Source organism: Hypanus sabinus, chromosome 8 (assembly GCF_030144855.1).
Source record: "Hypanus sabinus isolate sHypSab1 chromosome 8, sHypSab1.hap1, whole genome shotgun sequence".
NCBI lineage: Eukaryota > Metazoa > Chordata > Chondrichthyes > Myliobatiformes > Dasyatidae > Hypanus > Hypanus sabinus.
The window spans coordinates 121269988-121296181 of record NC_082713.1 but is presented as its reverse complement, the minus strand read 5'-3'; the positions used below and the strand labels follow the sequence as shown (position 1 = coordinate 121296181).

General features: G+C 45.7%; 1 protein-coding gene across 1 annotated transcript in view; it reads left to right on the top strand.

Annotated features, from left to right (window-relative positions):
* The window catches only part of kdm5a (lysine demethylase 5A), a 169776-nt gene that overhangs the window by 50096 nt on the left and 93486 nt on the right, over positions 1–26194 (top strand). The window contains exons 7-8 of the mRNA XM_059977706.1: positions 8163–8266; positions 16250–16408. Coding sequence (XP_059833689.1) covers positions 8163–8266; positions 16250–16408 — 263 coding nt within the window. The remainder of the gene's footprint in view (positions 1–8162; positions 8267–16249; positions 16409–26194) is intronic.

Genomic DNA, 26194 nt, shown 5'->3' with positions numbered 1-26194 from the left:
TGGCAGCTTTCCTGTGTCTCTCTCATCTCCCTTGATAACAGCATCGGAACAGTAGCGATTTGCGATTCTCCAAAAAAAGGGGGGAGGGGGGCATTGGCAATTCTGTACCCTTCTGCCCATCAGAGTTGTTCATCATTCGTAACACCAGTAAATGACATTCATTCATCAATTAAATTAGCAGACTGAGTTTTTAACGCTCAAAAATATCAAGGAGAGTTGAAGATGCAGTCAGAGGTCATGTCAAAAGTTTGCTTCAGTAGATCGCAGCGCAGTAGCTGCCCTGTTACTTACGCAACCCGAATTAGGTCGTCTATGAATATTTTAGCACCGGGTACCCCACGGATATTCAGGATCAGAGGTCGCGCCCACCTGTCTGTGCTCCAGGCCAATACCAATGGCACTTCCTGCCAGCCGCACGAGGCCAACCAGTGATCCCTGATGCGAGGGTGTCACTGTGTTTAGGTGACTGATAACCTCGCGTGGGTTCAAGTTCAACAGTGGGCGTGACGGAATGAGGAAAGGTGCAGCTGTGTCATATAGTTTCCTTGAGGCCCGGTGGTTGGGGACCACTGAAAAGCACTGTGTAGTGCTGGAGAGCTACACGCATGCGCACTGGGCAGAAAGAATGGAACTAAAACCCCGCAACCTGGAAACAATCTCTCAACAGTATTTATGTATTTTTTTCATGATCTACTGGGAAAGTCTCAAAGGTTGACCAGTCGATCGCGATCGACGGGTTGGTGACCACTAGTCTAAGTCAGTTAGATAATTTTTTCTCAACCTGATGTTTGATCTAAACTCCATCTGAACTTCTTGGCCATGTCTGCATGCTTTTATGCATTGAGTTGCTGCCACATGATTGGATAATTAGATATCTGCATTGTTGAAATACATTGAGTGTATATCATAACACATTATGTTTGGTTTGGCTAGTGATTAGGGAGCTTGATAGATAATGCTTACATATTTAAAGACTATGGTTTGAATGTTAAGTAGTTTGTTTTATATTAAATGATGTTCAGTACATTGTGTATGGTTGGCTCTATGTGCCATTCCAGTATGAGGATATGACATTATTGACAGCATGGCTGACAAGTGTGATTGATGTGTCCTTGTGTTTGGTGGAATGAAAAACTGGAAGCCTGTTGCAGAGAAACGCAAATCGTCTAAGCATCAGGGTTTATTGCTGTACTCCCTGAAGTTCAGTTTTGGTTGTCTGATGAAGCACTTAATTTGCCAACAAGTAGAAATTTGAGAAGGCCTATTAGATCTATCTGTTTTACCCTAATCTCCTTGCCACTGTGTCCTTTTGTGCAAAAGAAATCCCCCTAGTGATCTTTTTACTTTGTTGTGACTCATTAAAGCAAGACATTTCTATTTAAGCTCATATCTTATTATTATTAGTAATTGAATCTGTTAGTATAGTGATAAATACATGTTGGTTGTACTGCCTTTTGGATTGACATGACCTCTGACTGCATCTTCAACTCTCCTTGATATTTTTGAGTGTTAAAAACTCAGTCTGCTAATTTAATTGATGAATGAATGTCATTTACTAGTGTTACGAATGATGAACAACTCTGATGGGCAGAAGGGTATAGAATTGCCAATGCCCCCCTCCCCCCTTTTTTTGGAGAATCGCAAATTGCTACTGTTCCGATGCTGTTATCAAGGGAGATGAGAAAGACACAGGAAAGCTGCCAAGACAGTTGTTACTGATAAACAGCTCATGTCAGTTAATGAGAGAGAGACAACTCGGAGATACACGAAGTGGAATGTCTCCTCCTAACAAAAGTGGAATGGAACCACTGATTACTGCTATTGTCTCTTGGAGAAGGATTGTTTATTGAGTACTGTTCTATTTATTGAAACCCCTCAGCGGGCAACCTGAGTGGGCTGGTTGATCGGTTGCATCATCCCAACCTGATTGACACCTGAGACCCCGTGAGTGGGGATAAAAGTGAGGTCTGGGGAACACTCCTCAGACGCACCAGACCGGTGGGGGCTTGTGTGTGTGTCCACCCTTGCCTGGGTGACGAGTCCACCAAGGAACGGTCTAGCTAAAGGACGGAGGGGTCATATGTGAATGGCCACAACAACAACGCATCGACAGACCAATATCGTAAAGGAAAGTCAGCAAGTCAATAGCTGTTACTTCTCTCTTGCTCCCCAACAATTGAAACACCATGACCAACAACTACCGCAGCCTGCATGAACTGAACTGAACTTCATATTTCCATCTGACAATTCATTATTCCCTAAACAACGATAGAGCTTATTTCTTATTGATTATTATTATACCTGCACTTTTAGGTTTAGTATTGATGACGTATATTATCTGTATATTTGCATTGTTATTATTTTTGTGTATTTTTACGAATAAATACTGTTGAAAATAGTATCACCAGGCTCCAACGGACACTCCTATCTTTGCTGGTAAGACACCCAGTTACGGGATTGGTAACAACTTGGGGCTTCGTCTCGAGATTTGATACCAAATTGGAGGGCCAGTGAATCAGGCTTAAGTCCAGACTTGGATCTGGTTGCGCGAGTAACCAGACGGGAAACCAGCAAAGATGGACGTAGACGCATTTACACAAAACCCGACTTTGAAGGCGCTAGAGGAGGCCACTAAGACAGACTTGGTAAATATTGCAAAAGGACTAAATCTCACAGAGGTGAGGTCGTTGATGAAAAAGTGGGAGATGCAGAGAGCCATAACTCAGTATTATATTGAGAAGAATGTGTTTTCAGCTGAGGTATTGGAAAATATCCCTGAAAAGGTACCAGCTATTGGGATGGCTCAGTTAGAGTTGGAAAAATTGAGGCTGGACGCGGAACAGAGAAAAAGGGAGTATGAGCTCCAGCTAAAGGAGTTAGAGGTGAAAAGGGAGAAGGAAAGAGCTGAAAAGCAGAAGGAGCATGAAGTTAGGTTAAAACAGCTGGAAGCAGCTGAAAAGGAGAAGGAAAGAGCTGAAAGGGAGAAGGAAAAAGCTGAACAAAAGAGGGAGTATGAGGAGAAGGAGAAATAGAGGCAGCATGAGCTGGACATGGAGAAGTTAAAGCAAGAGAGAAGGGTCCAAGGGGAAGACCGAGAGGAGAGGTTTAATGTTGGTAGGGAGTTTAGGTTAGTACCTCCGTTCAAGGAGACGGATGTTGATAGTTATTTCTTGCATTTTGAAAAGGTGGCAGTGAATCAGAAGTGGCCCAGAGATCAGTGGGTGGCGTCGTTACAAAGTGTGTTAAAGGAGAAGGCACAACGAGCATATGCGGCGTTGTCTGTGGAGGAGGAGGAGTATGAGAATTATGGGGAAGTAAAACAGACCATTCTTTGGGTCTACGAGTTGGTACCTGAGGCATATAGACAAAAGTTCAGAGATTCAAAGAAAGTGTGGAATCAAACGTATGCAGAGTTTGCCTATGAGAAGGGTGTGCTCTTGGATCGTTGTTGTGCGGCAGAAAGGGTGGAAGAGGATTTTCGGCGTTTCAGAGAGTTAATTTTGATTGAGGAATTTAAAGGTTGTGTCTCGGATGATATCCGGATGTATTTGAACGAGAAGCCGAATAAGTCTATATCAGAATTTGCCAGGTTCGCAGATGAATATGCCCTAATCCCCAAGACAAAGTTTTCCTCGACTAAGAGTTACCAGAAAGACCGTAGGGATGGTAGAGAGAGCCCGCTGGCTAAGGGAGAAACTAAGCCGGGAGCTAGTGGTAAAAATAAGGAGGAAGAAAGGCAGGCTGGCGGGAGGGTTCCTGGCTTGACCTGTTTTAATTGTGGAAAGGTGGGTCATATTGCATCTAAGTGCTTTGCTCCGAGGAAGGAGACAGGAAAAGGGAAAGCCGCAGTCCCTACAGGGTGTATTGTGTTGATCAGCAAATCGACGAGAAAGCCCCAGGTAGATAAAATACGAGAGGGGCATGAGAAATTTATTTTAGAAGAGACCGTGTCTGTGAAAGAGGGAGAAACCCCAGTTCCAGTGCGGATCTGGAGAGATACTGGAGCTGAGCAGTCATTGATTCTGAGTAAGGTACTAGATTTTGGTCCTGAGACTGGAGAGGTAGTTTTGAGAGGCATAGGAAAAGGGACAGAAGTTGTACCTTTGCATGGTATCATTATAAATTGTGATCTGGTATCTGGACTAGTTGAAATAGAGGTACGGTCAGAATTACTGAGAGACGGCGTGGACATCCTTCTTGGTAGTGATCTAGCAGGGGGTGAGGTGTGTTCAGCCATGAAGCTGACGAGCAAGCCTGTAAGTGTTGAGGACCCAACCCTAGGTTCCAAGATCTATACTGCATGCGCGATCACTCGCAGCATGTCGAGAAAGGCAGCTGAGAAAGAGACCAGTTTAAATCAGTCCAGTGTCGATTTGGCTGAGTCGTTTTTACCGACCCTGTACCAAGAGGGGTTAGGGGATGGTAAAAGGGAGAATAGGGAGGTGAAAGAGAGTAAAGGAGAGGAGGTAGACCTACCCTTAGCCAGGAGAAAATGTATAGAGGCACGGAGTAAAGATGAGAAACAGATAAGGCAGTTAGAAGGTCCAGGGTTGGACATAGATGATCTGTCTGGCTTGACAGAACTGTTTGAAGAAGTTGAAAATTTTAAATGTGTTCTCGATAATGAAATAAGGGCAGTCCTAGATGAAAAGGATGCCATTACCATTACATTGAAGGAATCTGCTGGGTTAGCAGATGAGGTTGTTTTAACCCGCAGGGTTGAGTTTACTCCGGATGGGAGTTGCCCAGAGAGTAGCTGGGAGGATCAGGGGAACGTCTGATCCCCCAGCCATTAACATTAGCCATTCTCCAATCCTCAGGACCTGATCCTGAATCTAAGGAACATTGGAAAATGATTACCAATGCATCTGCAATTTCCAGGGCCACCTTCTTTAGTACCCTAGGATTGAATTTGAAAAGGGGACGGGTATTGAAAGCCTGGAAGAGGCAGATGTCCCGTCTGAGTGTGTTCAAGATGTGGATGCACATGGTACTGAACCTCGTAATGAAACTCAGGAAAAGTCTGAGGTATCTGATTTGGTTGTAAAGGAATGCAGTCCTTTTGGGTCAGTTGGACTTGGTTCAGTGAAGAAAGAGCTAACCTTGGTACCAGAGGGAAATGAGAATTCCCAGTTGTTTGTGTTAGAAGGTGTGTTAAAAGTTAGTGAGGAGAAGGCTGGCGATGTGAATATTATTATTGAAGGAGAAGGGAAGTGTAGTTCCTAAATTGAATGAAGAAAATTTAAAGTCTGGATTGGTGTCAGAAGCAGGAACCAGGCTGAAGGAACAATGGCTTGTTAACAAGGTGCCTGCGAATCAATTACAGTTTGATTTGGAATGTAAAGGTACCCCACTCGCTAATGTTATTCAAGGGTGTGCTGTGAAGATGCAGAATTTGAAATGTTGTTTGGACAAAGAGGGATCACTTGCAGATGTGAAACTGAAAATTAAAAGAATGAAGGGTCCTGAAGATAAAATTAATGACTTGCTTAAAAATAAAGAATTGTGTGGAAGTTCAGAAGATGGGCTAAGTTTGGAAAACATTGTTGATAAGTTAACTCCTATGAAAGGAGTATGCGAAAGCCTATTCCACACTGGTGAGCAAGCTAACCACGTGAGAGTTAATTGGAAAAGAGGCGAAGGTTGACAAAATGCCACTTTAAATAACAGGATCTGGTTTTGAGGGATTTCGACAAAGCATGTAAATAGTAAAGACAACACCATGAAAGATTGACTGTTGAGTTTAAAAGTAAAATAAAGATTAGTATTTGCATAAACTTTTGTAATGTACTACAGAATAATCACACATGTATTGGTTCACATTTTGTAATATACACTTAAGCTAAGATCGCAACTCTTTAGTTTTGTTTCTGCTGAAGAAAAGGAATAAAAATAGGTGGTTATTAAATTGGAGTCTGATGCTACAGGAATTTATTAAGGTACAATATATTAAGATATTAAAGGAAGTGACAATGTAATCGCTAACTGTTTAGATGCTAAGCTGAATGTATATCTGTATTACTCTAGTGAAAAACTTTTGTATTGTGTTAGATTCTGAAATTCTGTAGACTCTATTAGTTAATTTTCCCCTTTGGTGAAAATTCTTAGGATGGGGGTGTTTCGAATGATGAACAACTCTGATGGGCAGAAGGGTACAGAATTGCCAATGCCCCCCCCCCCCCAGAGAATCGCAAATCGCTACTATTCCGATGCTGTTATCAAGAGAGATGAGAGAGACACAGGAAAGCTGCCAAGACAGTTGTTACTGATAAACAGCTCATGTCAGTTAATGAGAGAGAGACAACTCGGAGATACACGAAGTGGAATGTCTCCTCCTAACAAAAGCGGAACGGAACCACTGATTACTGCTATTGTCTCTTGGAGAAGGACTGTTTATTGAGTACTGTTCTATTCATTGAAACCCCTCAGGGGGCAGCCAGGGTGGGCTGGTTTGATGAGTTGCATCATCTCAACCTGATTGACACCTGAGACCCTGTGAATGGGGATAAAAGTGAGGTCTGGGGAACACCCCTCAGACGCACCAGGAGAGACGCTATGAGACCGGTGGGAGCTTGTGTGTGTGTGTCCGCCCTTGCCTGGGTGATGAGTCCACCACGGAATGGTTGAGCTAAAGGACGGAGGGGTCATAAGTAAATGGCCACAACAACAACGCATCAACGGATCAAGATTGTAAAGGAAAGTCGGCAAGTCAATAGCTGTTCCCTCTCCCCCCCTCTCTCCCCCCCCAACAATTGAAACATCGCGACCAACAACTACCGCAGCCTGCATGAACTGAACAGAACTTTATATTTCCATCTGGCAATTCATTATCCCCTAGACAACGATAGAGCTTATTTCTTATTGATTATTATTATACCCGCACTTTTAGGTTTAGTATTGATGACGTATATTATCTGTATATTTGCATTGATATTATTTTTGTGTATTTTTACTGATAAATACTGTTAAAAATAGTATCACCAGTCTCCAACGGACACTCCTATCTGCTGGTAAGACACCCAGTTATAGGGTTCGTAACACTAGTGGCTTGCCTCCCTTTTGCCTCTGGATCTCAGCAGTTACTTACTTGCCTATCATCCACCTTTGATACTTATACAAATACAGGTATTTGTGGGCTTGGGTGGTGGAAAGATGGTTCACTTCAGTTTTGGAAGCATTGTTAATTTTTTTTCTAATTACTAATTATGTTAACAATTTCCACAGAATGTTTCACCTCTGAGCTTGTAGTACATTTGTGTTCATCAGTGATGTAGTATGGCAGCTTAATTTTATATATGTTATGTAATTGATGAGTAATCCTGTTCCTATATCAATTCCAGGATATTAAACTGTTAAATTTGCTGTATTTGCCTTGGAACTACTTCCACTCATAATTAATTTTTGAAATTGCTCCTTTTAACAGCAATCAAGTGGTCAGTATGTCAAGAGCTAAAACATTAGGTTTTGTTTCTCAGAACAGATTATGGACTGGCCTGCTAAAATAGTTCCAGTTCTTTGTATTTTTCTAACAGTCAAACTTGAGTACCTTAGAACCCAATCCCAGACCAAGTTCATTCTTGCCTGATGTACATACATTCAGGTGCAGATACAAGTTTCTACAGAGTGATCTGTCAGTGGAGTTTCTTTCACAGACAGACATGTATTACTAAACTAGTCTCTTTGGCCCACTGTTTCCATGCTAACCATTATTAAGTGTTGTGTCGTGTGATGTGGGTCATCATGGTCTTTGACCATGATTGTTCTTGGCATATTTTTCTTAAGGAGTGGTTTGCCATTGCCGTCTTCTGGGTGATGCCTTTTCAAGAGACTGTCTGCCTGACATCAGTCAGTGGTTGACCATCCACCACCAGCTCCCGTGGCTTTTCATGATCCTGGTTGGTGAGGTGAGGTTAAGCAGGTACAAGGATGAGTTGTAGACTCATGGAGGGAAGGAGCAGCTTATACCTCCTTTGATAATCATCTTCATCCCACCACTCAGATTCATCAGTATTAAGTCTAATTATCCATAGCCTTTTCCCAAGATGAAGTTCAGCAGATACAGAAATAAAGATCAGAAATAAATATTTTGTCTGCATTTAAACACTTGGCTACAGAATGAAGATTTTATTTTAATTTTCTTATTGGGTGGATTTCCATTTCAGATGAAGAGTTCTCAGTGAAATCAATGGGACATAAGAAGAGTGCAGAGTCACAATTGCCTCGCATGCAGATGAGACAGCGGAAAGGAGCATTGGCTGTAAACTTTGTAAGTTTTTACAGATGCTGTCCTTTTGCAGTGTTCGTTTTATAACTGTTATTACTACAGTAAAACTGATAATCGTGCATTCTGTTGTTTAGAAAACATGGTGGTTTGGCAACTGGCTTGTTCATTCATCTGGTTTATCAGTTGGGAGTACAGACTGTAAGCCAGGTGTGTGGCTCGGGCTGGGGTCTGGAGTGATCGTATGTTTCTGGGTATGTTTAAACTCACTAGGTTTACTGCAAAATGTGTTATGCTCTCGTGTAATGTGGGGGGGGGGGGGGGGGGAAGTAAAATTGTATTCATCCAATTCTCCAGAAAGTGTGCTCGTTTGGAACCATCCAAGTTCTGAAGGTGAAGAATTATAAAGTTTTATTGCATTTTTGGTTTTGCTGTCTGTACGTGTTGTTTTGTGATATGATAACTACCACATTCTTTGTTTCATCTACACTTCTCTGGGAGAAAATGATATTTGAGTAAAAGAAGAGACTGCTTTAAGTATTTATATGTTTCAAAATAATGTCAGTTTTCTGATCAGATTCTCTGGACTTCCAAATGTCCTCTTACTGGTACATGTATTGTCATGATGTTTGTTCATATTGATTTCACCTTATGCCTACAATTTGAATTTTATCTCTTGCCCACTAAATTCCATCCTTCAGAAAAATAGAGTTGCTGAGATTTTCCTGCAGGTCGGACAACATCTGTTCGGAGAAAGTTAATATTTCAGTTTGAAGACCCTTAGAAGTTAAAATTCTCCAATCCAGTATCTTGGTGCCAGACCACAGAAATTGCCCCTAATCAGCTTCCTCTGAGCAGGAGAACTGTTCTTTTTAAGAATAGACACTCCACAGGTCATGGTTTCCAAAAGTTTTCCATAACTCAGTTCCTGTTGTCAGCTGAGACTGCGGAAGTTGCACTGATAGGTTAATTAGCTTTAGATTATTGTAATCTTAGATATTACTTGAATCTTAGTATTAATTAATATGTCTGTACTACAGATTCAAAGCTAGCTGGACCACTGGAGTTGTCGGTCCACTGAATGCCATCTGGAGGGTTTCAATTGCATTGGGAAAGAGAGAAAACAATTTAGTTTTTATTTGCAGGGGAAAGGGTAGGAATGGATCGGATAAGTTATCTTACAGCATGAGATCAGTGTTGTAGAGATGAGCTGTTAATGAAGCAATTTGGTTTGCAGGTTATTGAGTCCAGTTAAAGAGAGCAAGAGAATATAATAAAAGAACATAAGCTATAAAATGATCTGTAAGAAATGCCCAGCAGAACAGGAGGTTGGGATACCACTAATGGAGAAAGATGAACTAAGCCAACATTACAGACAGACAACCTATAGAATAGGGGTTCCCATGTCTACGGACCCCTTGGTTAATGGTAGGGGTCCATGGCATAAAAAAGGCTGGGAACTTCTGCTACAGAATAACTGGCCAAAGACACAAAACAAGTTATCTGAATGTATGTCTGAGACAAGACGGAGTTGTACCTTCAGCCTGTCAGCCTTGTTATAACTGCAGGCCAATCAGAGCATGAGTGGAGTACAGACTTGAAGTGATAAGCAACAGGATAGTCATGATTGTGTGCTGAATGCCTTGTAGTTGTAGAATTGCATTTGATTTCTCAAGTGTAGGGGAGAGTACATTGTTAACACTGAACACTAAATTAGAAGTATTTAGTACTTCTAAGTACTGAGACTAAATTAGAAGAAATGAAAAGCTGTATCATCTGTAAGGACTGTTTGGCTCCCTGGATTGTGGAAAAATCAGAAGGAAAAGGACAGTGGTTGCATGGGAAAATGCTAGAATAAGCAGGGTGTTTGGTGGAGACAGAAGGGTCACTGTTTGGTCCCTTTGAAATGTTGGAAGGAGATACTAGGGTAACTTTGTCCGGTGATGGAATCTCATTGAATGTAGTAGAAGTTGGAAGGGATCTGTTGAGTGAAGGGGTTGGTGTAGTGGACGGTGAGAACCTTGAATTCTTTTCTCCCTCTGTTCAGAGGGCAATAGATGAGACCAGAAATGGGAGAAGTAGATGATTTATGATCAAGGGCCCTTCTGTCTCTGCTAGAAGGGGAGTTATGGTTCATGAAGATAGAAGATAGCTCAAAGGCATGTGTGTAGAAAGTCTTAACAATCTGGTGGATGTGGCAGAGATTGATCTCCATCATGTATTTGATAAAGTGAAAGGGAGTCCTTATCCAAGGCAGAGTGGAAGGAAGTATTGTTCATGCTGCCTGACCTGCTGAGTTTTCCAGAGTTTTGTGTTTTTATTCCAGCTCTGCAGGATGTGCAGTTTTTTATTTTCAAAATTTGTCCTTTGACATTTGCCTTTTTGTCTATTCCATTTGCAGTTCCTGAAATATGTGCTGCAGAATAATTTTTAAAAAGGCTGCCAGGCCTGAAGGAGATGAATTGCATGATTAAAAGCAGTTAAATCTTGGTTTTAATTGCACTATAGGGCACCAGTATTTTTAGTCCACAGCTATATGCTTGTCTTTAATTTTGAATGGTTCGGTAAAATGCTTTGCTGTTATGACCATTTATAATTCTTGTATCCAGCTTCTTACTTCGGATGAATGTCTGACCCATCCGCCTGCCCCTGCCCCCTTCTTGTCTTTCTAGCCCTGTCTCTCAGGACAATTGACTTGTACTGTTAATTTTTTTCTAAATTCTGTTGCCTTACTTGTTTGATGTTCCAAGCAGTTTTTATTTTTACCTCAGATTTCCATCATTTGTGCAATTTTTTGCTCTTAATTTGGACTTTGTTTAGCATCACTGAATTCTGTAGTAGTTACTCAATAACACCCAATTATACTTCTGATGTTTGTCGTAGGTTTTTGTTTTGTTTTGCAAAGTACTTAAATCATAAGTCATTCAAAACAAATTTATTTTGAGAGAAATGAAATTAGTGATATAGAAGAGACTACAAATGTAGGAAAGCTGAAATAAAATCACAACATGCTAGAAATACTCAGTGGATCAAGCATCGTCTGTGGAGAGAAATAATTAATTCCTCAGGTTGATGACTGGATGAAACACTTATTTATTGAGATGTGGTAACAGGCTCCTGTGGTCCAGTGAGCCCATGCTGCCCAATTGCTCGAATGTGACCAGTTAGCTTACTGACCCATACACCTTCAGAATGTGAGAGGGAACTGCAGCACCTGGAGGAAACCCATGCAGTTATGGGGAGAATTCCACCTTACTGACCGTGGTGGAATTGAACCTGGATTATGATAGCATTGTGCTAACCGCTACAACTACCGTGCCACCTAAATGAAAATACAATTGCAGGTGGCCATGAGAAAGCTTATAATAAATCTGTTTGTTGCTGTAAGTTATCATTGTCATGTTCAGTACATTCTAAGCCAGAGCATGAAAGTGGTGGCATTCAGACCTTTTCCCAGTTTAAAAAGTCAGTAAGTAGAAACATGGAAGTCACATCCAAGCAAGTATCAACAAGATTGCAATAAGCAGACCCTCAAGAACTTTAGATTAAGAATAAAGCTTAAGCTGGTGTTTTGACCGTGTGTGCCATTTAAGTGTGCTAATTTAATCTACACTGTTTCTTGATGGAAAAAAGTGCAAGGCATTGGCTGAAATAGTAAATGTTTGATGCACCCTTTCTGCTTGATTATAGATCTCAATTTTCTAAGGCCTTTTAATGTTAAGGCATTGGCGTTTCTACTTGGATTTTGAGTCTTGAGGAGGATCATTGCATTTTTACCACACTTACCTGATGTGTTTTATTGATCATAGCAAAGCCAGCTACTCGTCTTACGTATGTAACCCCCTGGGTCGCCTCAGGCTCGCTCAGCTCGTTCTCGTCTAGGGGGAGCAGCCTTCGGCCCCGCCAAACTGGGTAATCAGCTGGTGTGGATGCTGTGTGATGTCCCCGCCTCACCCAAAAACAGACAGTACACCATATGCGATTAAATGAATACAATTTATAAAGGTTACTATAACTAAGTGATTAATAACGATACAGTATATATGAAGAGAAAATTAAAGAAAAGGCGCCAAACTTATCAAAGTCCAAACCACTTCGTGCACAGCCGTTGGAGCTCAATTACTGAAGTCTTCTGGCCACCATTCGATCCCTTCCGAACTCCTCGACTCGCAGCTCAGGACCCTCCGAACTCCTCGACTCTCCAAACAGCTCAGGACCCTCCGAGTGGTCAACCAAGCACATCTAGCTTCATCCCCCCCCCCCCCCGGAGAATCTCCCGGCCTCGGACCCCCCTTTGGGGTCCGATCCTCGCCCAGCTTAGAGCATTGCGTCCTCTCTCTCGACCCCCTCGCGCCGATCTGCCCAAAAGCCCGTCAACAAAAGCTTACAGACTCAGAAGAAAGAACATTAATCTCCATTTGGTTTACAAAGGAATACCATTCTCGTTATCAGTAAATTAGCATTCCTGCTAGTTAACAAAAAGAAGAAATCCTCTTTACACTCTCCCTCCACCAAATAAAAGTCATGTCCTCATGACTACTAAATAACTCGCCACCTTTCCTGCCAACACACCGTAACCCAAGCACAAACAGTGACATCTTCTCCCCACACAGTAACCCTCACGCCCTGTTTTTCAGGCGCTACTTAGGCCAACTATCTGGGAGTTCCCTAACCCTTCTGAGACCTCCGTACCCCCTCACCTAAACCCATCAGGCTCGGACACAACTGGGGATACCTTGGGCCCACTACCAACTCCTCTCTCAACCTCTCACTCATGCCCCACTCTGCACACAGCTAACCCTCCCCGCTACACCTGACTCAATGGGAGAAGGGCCAAAGGTCTCTTCCTCAATCGAGGGAAAGTCAGCAAAAGGCAGCATGTACCACACATCCAGCACATCATCCATCGAATCTGTATTCTTCCTCATTCCTGTGATCGGTAGCTGCTGTTTGATCTTCTCCAAACGGAAACACGTGGCCTGCACTGCTCCCGCAGTCTCTTCAGCCTCCTGTTCAGTATTCACTGCACTTCTCTCCAGCTTTTTCTTCCTCATGACTTCTTCCAGATCAACTTTCAGGTTTTGCACTTCATTTAAACTGTCGATGGTCATCTTCAGGTTCCCTTCAAGCTTCCGCTTCTCTCTTCTGAGATTCGTCTGTAATTTCTTCACCTCCGCAAACTCCCCTCTCTGGGTTCTCAGTTTGCTATTACCCTCAGTCAGACAACTTTCTTCATTCTCTCCAACTTGTAAGTCTTCCGAATGGTTCCAGATCACTTTCTCCAGTCTCTCCGTCTTCATTTCAAACTTGATTCCGTAGAGACAGTCTCTCACGAGCTGCGACCTTCGCCAGCCCTGGCACGTGTCCCGAAAACACTTTAACTCGGTAGTTCTCAGCTGCTCCTGCAATGACCTCACTTCATATTCTCCTGAGGCAAATCCAAATACCAATAGATCATCCACATACACCAAAACTCCAAACGCCTCCACATCCCCTATGGTCTTCCACCTGCCCTGCAGGAAGGTTGCAAGGGCTCCAGATATGCCCTGTGGCATCTTTTCGGACCCGAAGACTCCTAGGGAATTTATAACGGCCGTCTTCTCCTTGTTGGCCCCACTCATCGGGATCTGGCAACATCTACTCCTCAGATCCAGCACCTTAAACCACTTCACACCACTCAGACAGGCCATCGCCTCTCTGGCCCTCAGGGCCATATTCTGGTCACTGACAGTGTGCCTCTTCAACGCAATATAATCCATACACACGCTGCCTACATCTTCCACGGCTGTAGGGGCCAGTCGCCGCAACCTCTCTCTCTCCGAGGTGTCTTCAGCAGTCAACTCCCCTCCCTTGTGGTGTTTCGCAGCGTCCACGAAGAGGGTCTCACCATCAGATACTTCCCCCAGGCCGTACCACCACTGGCTCTTGTTTGAATTCGTTATCAGCCCAATGCTGCTACACACGTCCGCACAAGCAGCTCGAAACCCTGGGTGCATCGACAATGCCTCCAAACAGCGCTCACCCGCCTCCTCCGGGCAGGCTCCCAAGCGCACCAGCAGGATTTTGGTTCTCTCTAGAACAGAAACGCTGCCCGTCTCAACAGGGTCCGGACACATCAGCATTAACGATTCATGAACCTCAGTCTCCTCCACATTTGCCTCTAAGAACTCCATTTTCACTGACCAACAACCGTTGTCTGGATAATCACTGGCACTGGTACCCCGAATCTCCAGTGTCCTCAATGTCGTCAAGGGTAAATGCTTCCAATAACGGTTATGAAACAAACTGTACAGCAACTTCACCGGCGCCCCGGTGCCGAGGATGGCTTTAACTTGACTTCCATCCATCCGTAACAACACCTGTGCGCATGACCCCTCTAAGCCTTCAGGAATAGGGTCTGCTCCTTTCGGGAGTTCCTTGGTACATTGCTGGGAATGTGCTCCCCCAGAGACCCCAAGCCGTTCCCCCACTGGGCCTCCTCTAAGTTTCCCGACACCTCTCGAATCAACGGAACAACTGATCCCCTTGACAGATCCCCTTGGCACCACAAGCAATTTATCTGCCCCACTAGGCAAAAAGGGATACCCTAAAAACTTCCCACCAATCTCCTGCCACAGATATAATAAGCCCCCCAGCTGCGGCATTTGACTTCCAGTCGAACCACACGCATTTTCCCACACTTTCCCAGAACTGGCAGCGGTCACTTCAAGGTAATTGCGCCTGACAGTTCTAACAAAGTCACCAGCCCGCCTACTCAAACTTTCAACCCGTCCCTGTCGCTTTTCCTCAGCCAAGCACTGCCACTCACCCAACAACTGAGAGGTCCGCTCCGCCCACGCCTCCGCCCCTTTAGGGCTGGACATTATTCCAATAACCGGGCGGAGCTCACCACTGCTGAAACATCCCAACCTGTCACTCCTCAATCTCCAAACAGTACGGACAACCCATGGTCCCACCACCATTTCGTCAGCCAACAGCAACCACCCCACCCAACACACACACCGCGATAACCAGCAATCGCACACCCACAAAGGCACACCAGCTCTTTGCCGCAGACACAATTTAAAGAGGGTGATCACACAGCTTCCACAGAAATCAACCCCGGACGAGCACCCCACAATGTAACCCCCTGGGTCGCCTCAGGCTCGCTCAGCTCGTTCTCGTCTAGGGGGAGCAGCCTTCGGCCCCGCCAAACTGGGTAATCAGCTGGTGTGGATGCTGTGTGATGTCCCTGCCTCACCCAAAAACAGACAGTACACCATATGCGATTATATGAGTACAATTTATAAAGGTTACTATAACTAAGTGATTAATAACGATACAGTATATATGAAGAGAAAATTAAAGAAAAGGCGCCAAACTTATCAAAGTCCAAACCACTTCGTGCACAGCCGTTGGAGCTCAATTACTGAAGTCTTCTGGCCACCATTCGATCCCCTCCGAACTCCTCGACTCGCAGCTCAGGACCCTCCGAACTCCTCGACTCTCCAAACAGCTCAGGACCCTCCGAGTGGTCAACCAAGCACATCTAGCTTCATCCCCCCCCTCCTCGGAGAATCTCCCGGCCTCGGTCCGATCCTCGCCCAGCTTAGAGCATTGCATCCTCTCTCTCGACCCCCTCGTGCCGATCTGCCCAAAAGCCTGTCAACAAAAGCTTACAGACTCAGAAGAAAGAACATTAATCCCCATTTGGTTTACAAAGGAATACCATTCTCGTTATCAGTAAATTAACATTCCTGCTAGTTAACAAAAAGAAGAAACCCTCTTTACACGTACAAACTGATCAATATGTTGCTTAAAATAGCTGGCTTGTGTACTTTTCAATAATTCTATTCACTTGTTGTTTACAAGGGATTGAAGCTATTTTCCTAATTTTAGTGCTGGTTCTTCCACTTTTTCATGTCGCCAGGTTAAGTCAATTATTCATTTTCTAAAGATGCAAAAATACAAAGGTTATTTGAATATCTTTTCAGAATGTGGTTAGCTTATAAGTATTCACATTCACTCGTACCTATGCTTCTCTTGCAGATTGACTTGTATGTTTGCCTTGTATGTGCACGTGGCGATGATGAAGACCGCTTGCTTTTATGTGATGGATGTGATGACAGTTACCACACTTTTTGTCTCATTCCCCCCCTCATGGATGTGCCGAAGGGAGATTGGAGATGTCCCAAGTGTGTGGCTGAGGTAAGGAACTAATGTAGTTTTATATTTTTTAATATTCTTTTTGCTACTGGTTTGAGGAGATGCAGCTTTTGTTGAATGGGAGTTGGAATTTAATATTGGGTCAAAGATTAGATTTTGGCTCTAAGATCAATATTGAAATTTCTTCCGTACATGGATTAGATCTAGCAGTTACTGGAGGATATTTTTCCATTATTACCCCCCCTCCCCGCCCCACTTCTGTTTTCTGTTTACCTACTCTGAAGTTGCTAGCTCTTAATGGTGTCTGGTTTCAAAGATGCCACTGGGTTTAAGGTTAATGCAGAGCATGCACGGTGAAGTCTGCTCCTGTTTGCATGGAATAAGCTTGGTAACTTCTTAATCTAAACCCAAGATTTTAGAATATACAGTACAGTACCTTCAGCATAGTGTTGTGCCTACCTTTTAACCAACCTCTAGAATGCCAGTGAAATTGGAGTTGGAACTTAACATTCTAGTTTCAATTTAATTTAATTCTGTTAACCTGAGTTAAATTTGGTTTAAGTATAAATGGTTGTTTTCTCTAAACTTTACCCAAGATGTGACTGAGCAGCAGAGGGAAGAACTCGATATTGATAGATGAGATCTTGATCAAACAACATGGAACTTCACACATGACAAACCTGAACTTTGGTGCACAACACAAAGAGAGTTTTGTGTATGGGTTGGATATGCAATTAATGGAACAACATAGGGATTTTATTCAGAAATAGTCGTACTTGATGGAGCAGCATGGAGAGCTATCACATGGGTTGATAGCATTTGGAGTGACATGGGTAATATTCACATCAGTAATGGAGAAATCATTCTTCATGCCAATGCAGCCCTGTGCATTGATAGTTTGAAAGCTTCCTTTGTCTTAGCTATAGTGCATCTAATGTAGAAAATGTAATTAGATATGGAGATGTCAAAACTTTCCAAAGAAAATTCATATGTTTGTAAAGTACAGAATGCATTGCCTCACTACACCATGCCATCTCCAAGGATGCTTTGTAATTAGTCCCAATGTTGTGATCTTTCAGTATAACAATGCAAATCGCCTTGATCTACTTCTCTTTTTTACCTCTTCAATTCTCTTCTGTCACAGATCACAACAGAGTGCAAGAATAATGCTCCTAACTCAATTGTAATTGATATAGAATGCAAAATGAAGCCTAATTTTGTAGTGTCTCAGAGTGGTTGCAACATTCAAGTAGTCTGTTCTGGTGTTCTAATAAAACGTGTCAGCATTGAGAACAAGAACTGGGTCTTGGCAACAACCAGTTCTGGAAAGACTTACCTATGTGGAATGATTGCTGAGGAAGATCCAGGGTAGTCATAACTCTGCTTGTCAAAATAAGTTTAGCTGATGAAAGTCAATAATATTCAGCAAAAACTGTAAGTATTGTGTTCTGGGCCCTTGTGTGGTTGGAGTAGTTTATGCATAAAATGGACTCTAATTTCAAGACTGACATCACATAAAAGGTAGTAAACTATACACAACTAACATGGAAACCCAATGATTTGGGGAGCCAAATGGTTTACATGATGCTATTACAGCTCAGGCATCAGTGTTCAAAGTTTAATTCCAGGTCCTCTAAGAAAGTCAGTATATCCTTTCTGTGTGCGTGTGAGTTTCCTCCCAAAGTCTGAGGGTCAGTAGATTAATTAGTCATTGTAAATTATCCTGTGATTAAGCTTGGGTTAAAAAAGGGTTACTGGTTGGTGCAGCTCGATGGGCCAGAAAGGCCTCTTTCATGCTGTATCTGTAAATAAATAGACAATAGGTGCAGGAGTAGGCCACTTGGCCCTTTGAGCCAGCACCGCCATTTACAGTGATCATGGCTGATCATCCACAATCAGTACCCCGTTCCTGCCTTCTCCCCATATCCCTTGACTCCGCTATCTTTAAGAGCTCTATCTGACTCTTTCTTGAAAGCATCCAGAGAACTGGCCTCCACTGCCTTCTGAGGCAGAGCATTCTGCAGATCCACAACTCTTTGAGTGAAAAAGTTTTTCCTTAACTCCATTCTAAATGGCCTACCCCTTATTCTTAAACTGTGGCTTCTGGTTCTGGACTCCCCCAAAATCGAGTACTTGTTTCCTGCCTCTAGCGTGTCTAATCCCTTAATGATCTTATATGTTTCAATCAGATCCCCTCTCATTCTTCTAAACTCCAGTGTATACAAGCTCCAATATTTCAACATATGGCAGTCCTGCCATCCTGGGAATTAACCTTGTGAACCTACGCTGCACTCCCTCAATAGCAAGAATGTCCTTCCTCAAATTTGGAGACCAGAACTGCACACAATACTCCAGGTGTGGTCTCACCAGGGCCCTGTACAACTGCAGAAGGACCTCTTTGCTCCTATACTCAACTCCCCTTGTTATGAAGGCCAGCATGCCATTAGCTTTCTTCACTGCCTACTGTACCTGCATGCTTACTTTCAGTGACTGATGAACATTGACATCGGGTTGGATGGTGGCCAGCTCCTGTTAAAGGATAGAATACTTCTGTACTGTAATTTGGTAGGTCAAATATGAAGGCAGTATATAGTATTAATGGTAAGACTCTTGGCAGTGTGGAGGATCAGAGGGATCTTGGGGTCCAAGTCCATAGGACACGCAAAGCTACTATGCAGGTTGACTCTGGTTAAAAAGGCATACGGTGTGTTGGCCTTCATGATCGTGGGATTGAGTTTAGGAGCTGAGAGGTAATGTTACAGCTATCTAGGACCCTGGACAGACCCCACTTTTGCCAGGTTCTGACTTAACTATTATAATCAGCCTTTCTCATATTTAGGACCTTAATTTCTGAACAATCCATAGCAATCTAGAAACTTGAAGAATTATGATCACGGTCCTTGAAATATTGGTTTTATTTATCCATCCAAATCAGTTTTGCGTCCTTTTCCTCAGATCAGTGCTAACTATGTACCTGTGCCTTATCCTTGTCAATTAATTAAAACTCTTTTCAGCACCCCGTTTCTTTCTTCCTAAACCATCCTTCAGAGTGGCAGAAGTTTTGTGTGTCTGCTACAGTCTCTCAATTTAATCATGTTCAGTTTGTTTATTATGTGGCTCAACTATCTTAAGTTGTTTAATACTTGAGTTTCTTTAATTCTGAACTAGTATGAACTTTACCCCATTTTGTCTGTTGTTTTTCATCTTTCCTGCTAAAATGTATCATTGTACACAATGACAGCTTAAAAAATCTGTCTATTCAACTTTATTTCTCTGAGGTTTGGTACTGGCTTCCTTGGTGTTAATTGTTATTTCATTGTAGTTTAATATTATTTGTATATTCAAGTCCAGGTTATTATTTTATCAGAAAGACTGCTGATGCATGCATCAACCTCTGGAGGACACTCCTGCACCTCTCCACTCTGGAAAAATAATTATTGGTGTGAACGAACTGTTGAATGCAACACTGCTATAGTCTTCTGGCTCCACTGAGCTACCTGACAGCACTGTTCCTGCCAGTTGGCTTCCTTCACTGTTACACTTGCTCTCCCTCATCGTCTTTCCCACATTTGGTTCCAGGCAACTTATTCCCTATTGGTTTCTTCAATGCTGTTCCCATCAACTATGACCTATTTACTGTCTGAAATACACAGCTCCAGGAAATCATTTCCATATAACTGTCAACCTCCACAGGATCTCCAAGGGTTTGTGCTTTTTTCGCTCTCTCACTGTTTTCTCAGTCATTTCCCATTCACTTTTTCTATCCTTTCTGTCACTTTACCTTCATGCTGCCTTCCCCTCAGTCTTTCCCTATCCAATGTTATATGCTGGTTTCCCCATTTCTTCTGTTTTTCTTGTTTATGTTGTTCCAACTCTCACAGTTGCAGCCTTGCCCCCCCACTTTCTTTGATCCATCAGTTTTCCTTGTTGCCTCATCTGCAGTGCTTTGAAGCAAGATTTATGAATGATATTCATGCATTAGGAGCTGTTTTGGGAAGGATGATGCCTAGAATGGCTGAGTTGTCTTCTGAGGAAATGACCCTGTATTGCTGGAGTTTATAAGATGGAGAGTAATTGATTGAAACATAAGATTGAGGGGTTATGGAGATATTCTTTCTTCTTGAAATCTAGAACCAAATGTAATTGTTTAAAATAAGGGGCTGTGGCGGCTCATTTCCTAGCGTATGCGAACCGACTCACAATTAGATAGCCTACGGGGGTTTGCGAGCACAGAGCTTTGGAGCCTCTTCGCCATGGGGGGCCGGTTGACAGAGGCTTAAAAGTGAGGCTGAAGTTTTCGAATAAGGTTTTTCCTTCGACTGCAGTTACCGACTCCGTGTCGTAATTTTAGCGCTGTTTGTAGCACACCGCTACAATTGGTGACCCCGACGGTCCAAACGATTTTTGGACCAGAAATGACCGACGCCGCCTCTGTTCATGCGGTTTCGTTGAAACTGCCGGGTTTCTGGACACAGCGCCCGGACCTATGCTTCCAGCAAGCCGAAGCCCAATTCCACGTTCGCCGGATCACCTCAGAAGACACCCGCTACTACTACGTGGTGGGCTCCCTCGACCAGGACACAGCTGCCCAGGTCGCGGAGTTCGTACAGTCGCCCCCGGCAGACGGCAAGTACACGGAATTCAAAGCCCTGCTCCTCAGGATTTTCGGACTCTCACGGCGCGAGCGGGCTGCCCGTTTACTGCACCTGGATGGCTTGGGCGACAGACCTCCATCGGCTTTAATGAACGAGATGTTGTCTCTGGCCGAGGGACACACAGGCCTCATGTTTGAGCAGGCATTCCTGGAGCAGCTGCCCGAGGACATACGCCTGCTGCTGTCCGACGCGGATTTCAGTGACCCCCGGAAGGTGGCAGCCCGGGCGGACTTGCTGTGGAACGCCAAAAAGGTGAGCGGGGCGTCCATCGCACAGATCTCCCAGCCACGCTCCCGGCAGCAAACCAGTCCAGGCCCGGCCGCAGAGCCCACTAACCCCCGGCCCAATGACCACTGGTGCTTCTACCACCAGCGGTGGGGCGCAGAAGCCCGCCGTTGCCGCCCGCCCTGCAAGTTCCCGGGAAACGCCAGGGCCAGCCGCCGCTGATGGCTACGGCGGCTGGCCATCGGGATAGCCTCCTGTATGTGTGGGATAGCAGGTCGGGACGCCGCTTTTTGGTCGATACTGGGGCTGAGGTCAGCGTTTTACCTCCGACAAGTTATGACACTCGCAGCAGGGCACCGGGTCCCCCCCTGAGGGCCGTGAATGGCAGCACAGTAAGGACCTATGGCACCCGTCAGGTGCAGCTACAGTTCGGCCCCAGCCAGTTCACGTGGGACTTCACACTGGCCGCCGTAGCCCAACCGCTTCTGGGTGCGGATTTTTTGCGAGCTCACAGCCTGCTGGTTGACCTGCCCAGGAAGAGACTGGTACACGCCGAGACCTTTCAGACGTTCTCCCTGGGCGCGGCCCAGTTGCCAGCCCCTCACCTCGGCTCCATCACGCTGTCCGACAACGACTTCACCAGGGTCCTGGCGGAGTTCCCATCGGTTCTGGCACCGCAGTTCACAGCAGCCATGCCCAGGCACGGCGTACAGCACCACATCCCGACACAGGGACCACCCCTCCATGCCCGTGCTCGGCGGCTTCCCCCGGACAAGCTCCGACTGGCGAAGGAGGAGTTCCAGAGAATGGAGGAATTGGGGATCATCCGGCGGTCCGACAGCCCCTGGGCTTCCCCCCTGCACATGGTGCCCAAAGCGACGGGGGGCTGGAGACCGTGCGGCGACTACCGCAGGCTGAACGAGGCTACCACACCGGACCGCTACCCTGTGCCGCACATTCAGGACTTTGCGGCAAACCTGCACGGCGCCCGGATCTTCTCCAAGGTCGACCTTGTCCGAGGGTACCATCAAATCCCGATGCATCCTGACGACGTCCCCAAGACGGCTCTCATCACCCCGTTTGGCCTCTTCGAGTTCCTCCGCATGCCGTTCGGCCTGAAGAATGCCGCACAGACGTTCCAGCGGTTAATGGACGCGGTGGGACGGGACCTGGACTTCGCGTTCATCTATTTGGATGACATCCTCATAGCCAGCGGCAGTCGTCAGGAGCATCTGTCCCACCTCCGTCAACTCTGCGCCCGACTGAGTGAGTACGGTCTTACAATTAACCCTGCCAAATGCCAGTTCGGACTTGATACCATTGACTTCCTGGGCCACAGGATTACTAAAGACGGGGCAACCCCTCTGCCCGCTAAGGTAGAAGCGGTCCGCCACTTCCCCCGACCCACCACGGTCAAAGGCCTTCAGGAATTCGTAGGTATGGTCAATTTCTACCGCCGCTTCCTCCCTTCAGCTGCCCGGATCATGCGCCCCCTGTTCGCCCTGATGTCGGGTCCGAGCAAGGACATTACCTGGGACGAGGAGTCCGCCGCCGCTTTCGTTCAAACGAAGGAAGCTTTGGCTGACGCCGCAATGCTAGTACATCCCAGAATGGACACCCCTACCGCCCTCACAGTGGACGCATCAAACACGGCAGTCGGTGGGGTGCTGGAGCAGCTCATCGCAGGTCGCTGGCAACCCCTGGCGTTTTTCAGCAAACACCTGCGGCCACCCGAGCTCAAGTACAGTGCTTTTGACCGGGAACTGTTGGCGCTCTACCTGGCAATCCGGCATTTCAGGTACTTCCTAGAAGGTCGGCCCTTCACCGCGTTCACGGACCACAAACCGCTTACCTTTGCGTTTACGAAAGCATCCGACCCCTGGTCATCCCGCCAGCAACGCCACCTGTCCTACATCTCTGAATACACAACGGATGTCCGGCACGTCTCGGGTAAGGACAATGTCGTGGCGGATGCGCTCTCTCGCCCTACCGTTCATGCCCTTTCCCAAGGGGTAGACTTTGAGGCACTGGCAGAGGCACAGCAGGTAGATGAGGAGATTCCGAGTTACAGGACTGCAGTCTCTGGTTTGCAGCTCCAGGACTTCCCCGTGGGCCCAGGTGAGAGGACCCTACTCTGTGACGTCGCCACCAACCAGCCCCGTCCGGTCGTCCCCGCAGCCTGGCGGCGACGTGTTTTCGACTCCATTCATAACTTGGCGCATCCCTCCATCCGGACAACTGTCCGGATGGTTTCCAGCAGGTTCGTTTGGCACGGACTCCGCAAACAGGTCAGTGAATGGGCCAGGACGTGCATGCACTGCCAGACGGCCAAGGTTCAGCGGCACACCAAAGCCCCACCGCAGCAGTTCCATCCCGCCCACCGGCGTTTCGACCACATTCATGTGGATATCGTGGGCCCCCTGCCAGTGTCGCGCGGAGCGCGTTACCTCCTGACTATCGTGGACCGGTTCACAAGATGGCCAGAGGCGGTCCCGCTCACCGACACCACCTCCGAATCTTGCGCCCGAGCCCTGATCGCCACCTGGATATCCCGCTTTGGTGTACCAGCCCACATTACCTCCGACAGAGGCGCCCAGTTCACCTCCAGCCTGTGGTCAGCTATGGCCAGCCTTTTGGGGACTCAGCTGCACCACACCACTGCCTACCACCCACAGTCGAACGGGCTAGTGGAGCGTTTCCACCGTCACCTGAAGTCGGCCCTCATGGCCCGCCTGCGAGGAGCCAACTGGGCGGACGAGCTTCCCTGGGTCCTTCTCGGCATCCGCACAGCGCCCAAGGTCGACCTGCACGCCTCGTCGGCCGAGTTGGTATACGGCGCGCCCCTGGCCGTCCCCGGGGAGTTCCTACCAGCCCCGAGGGGGCAAGGGGAAGAACCCGCTGCAGTCCTGGGCAGACTTCGCGAGAAGCTCGGTAACCTGGCCCCCATACCCACTTCACAGCATGGGCGGCACCCGACCTGCGTACCCAAAGACCTACGGAACTGTAAGTTTGTGTTTGTACGAAGGGGCGGGCATCGGCCACCGCTGCAGCGGCCATACGAGGGGCCGTTTACGGTGCTCCGGAACAACGGGTCCACGTTCGTGCTGGACGTTGGGGGGAAGGAGGAGGTTTTCACGGTGGACCGCCTCAAGCCGGCCCATGTGGACCTGGCGCAACCGGCCGAGTTTCCGGCGCCTCGGCGCAGAGGCCGACCTCCCAAGCAGGTTCTGGCCCAGGCTGTGGACATTGGGGGGTGTATCGCCGGTTCTGGGGGGGGGTTATGTGGCGGCTCATTTCCTAGCGTATGCGAACCGACTCACAATTAGATAGCCTACGGGGGTTTGCGAGCACAGAGCTTTGGAGCCTCTTCGCCATGGGGGGCCGGTTGACAGAGGCTTAAAAGTGAGGCTGAAGTTTTCGAATAAAGTTTTTCCTTCGACTGCAGTTACCGACTCCGTGTCGTAATTTTAGCGCTGTTTGTAGCACACCGCTACAGGGCTGTTCAAGACAGATGTGGCAAATCTTTTTTTTTGGGCTTAGACGTTTTTGATAGTATCCCTTTGAGTTCATGCAAATATCCTTCCTCACTCTCCCACTCCTCCTCCCCAAATTAAAAAAGATTAAAATAGTGGGCATATTTCTTTTGGGGTGGAGGTAGGTTGAGATTTAAGGTTGCAGAAGGCTTCCATATAAAAAGATAACTGTGTGAATAGGTCTTGCTGTTCTGTAGGTAGTAATCTGCATCTTAGCTGTGTGTGTTACTTTGAGATGGTTATCTAGATACACACTTGAAGGATTAATACAAATACACACAAGGACAATGCTTTGCCATATTGTGTAGTACCCGGTTAAGATCTCTACCACTATGCTGTGAGGTATTTTATTTAAGCGGTTCCTGTAAAAACAGTGTGTCCTGCTGGCGAGAGTGTTTTGGTTCCGCCAAAGTTAAGGAGCTATGTTGTCCAACTTAGGAATGTTGTGTCAGCCAATCAGGATTGTGGGATGGGTGAGAAGGTTCTAGAGAGCTGGGCGGGAAGGGATTTCTGAAGGATAGTGGTTTAGTTTGGAGCTCTTTGGCAGGAGGTGCGGGGAGAAGAGCACCAGAGAAGATGCCCAGAGGATCCCATCCGAAGGGGAGACTATTACAAGGAGTGCTTCGCAAGATGGAGGATTCCTAGAAGGGAAGTTCTACATGTGGTTGGTGATGAGAGTTCACACCATGAGTAAAGTGATATACCTAGCTACTGCAGAAATGAGCTCCAACATTTGTGCACATTTAGACTGGTTTAACTCTAATTGGCCCTTTTAAATTTTTTTTTTCTTTCTCTGTTAACTGTTGGATAAAGTTGAAAATTGGTAAATCTACCTTTATAACTTTATGCTGGTGTACAATCTGTAATTTTTGGGCTACTGATAACGGTGTTTGGCTAGTATTTACACAGCAGTCTCTCAAATCGAAGTTGCTTTAATCGGACCATTCCATCATTCCTGTTTGGTTGAATCCCAATTCGTACCAGCCCTAAATGTATGTTGCTTGTGAAAGTTGACCATCTCACCGCTGAGTCATATGGCTGTTAAGAGTTCACTTATGAGCTAAGTTGGTGTACGAGCCCTGGTGAGAGGGTTACAATTGCTAACGCTGGGGGAGAAAAAAAATTATTTTGTGGATATTAATTGCTTCTTCAACAATAGATCCTGCTGCCTTTTCTTTGTTGCAATTTATGTGAGAGTTTATGCACATTTTTTTATTATAATTTCAGGCTCCCCGTCTTGGTTGGGCTGGGGAATCCTGAAATTTTGAACATCAGGAAGTCCAAGTTTGCCAAATGTATAACAGACTCAGCAAGGGCAACTAACTACTTGCAACAAATGCTTGCTAGCTTTACCACAGAAGCCTTTATGGGCAATGTTACTAACATGGAGTATTTTTGGCAGTCTTTGACCCCGT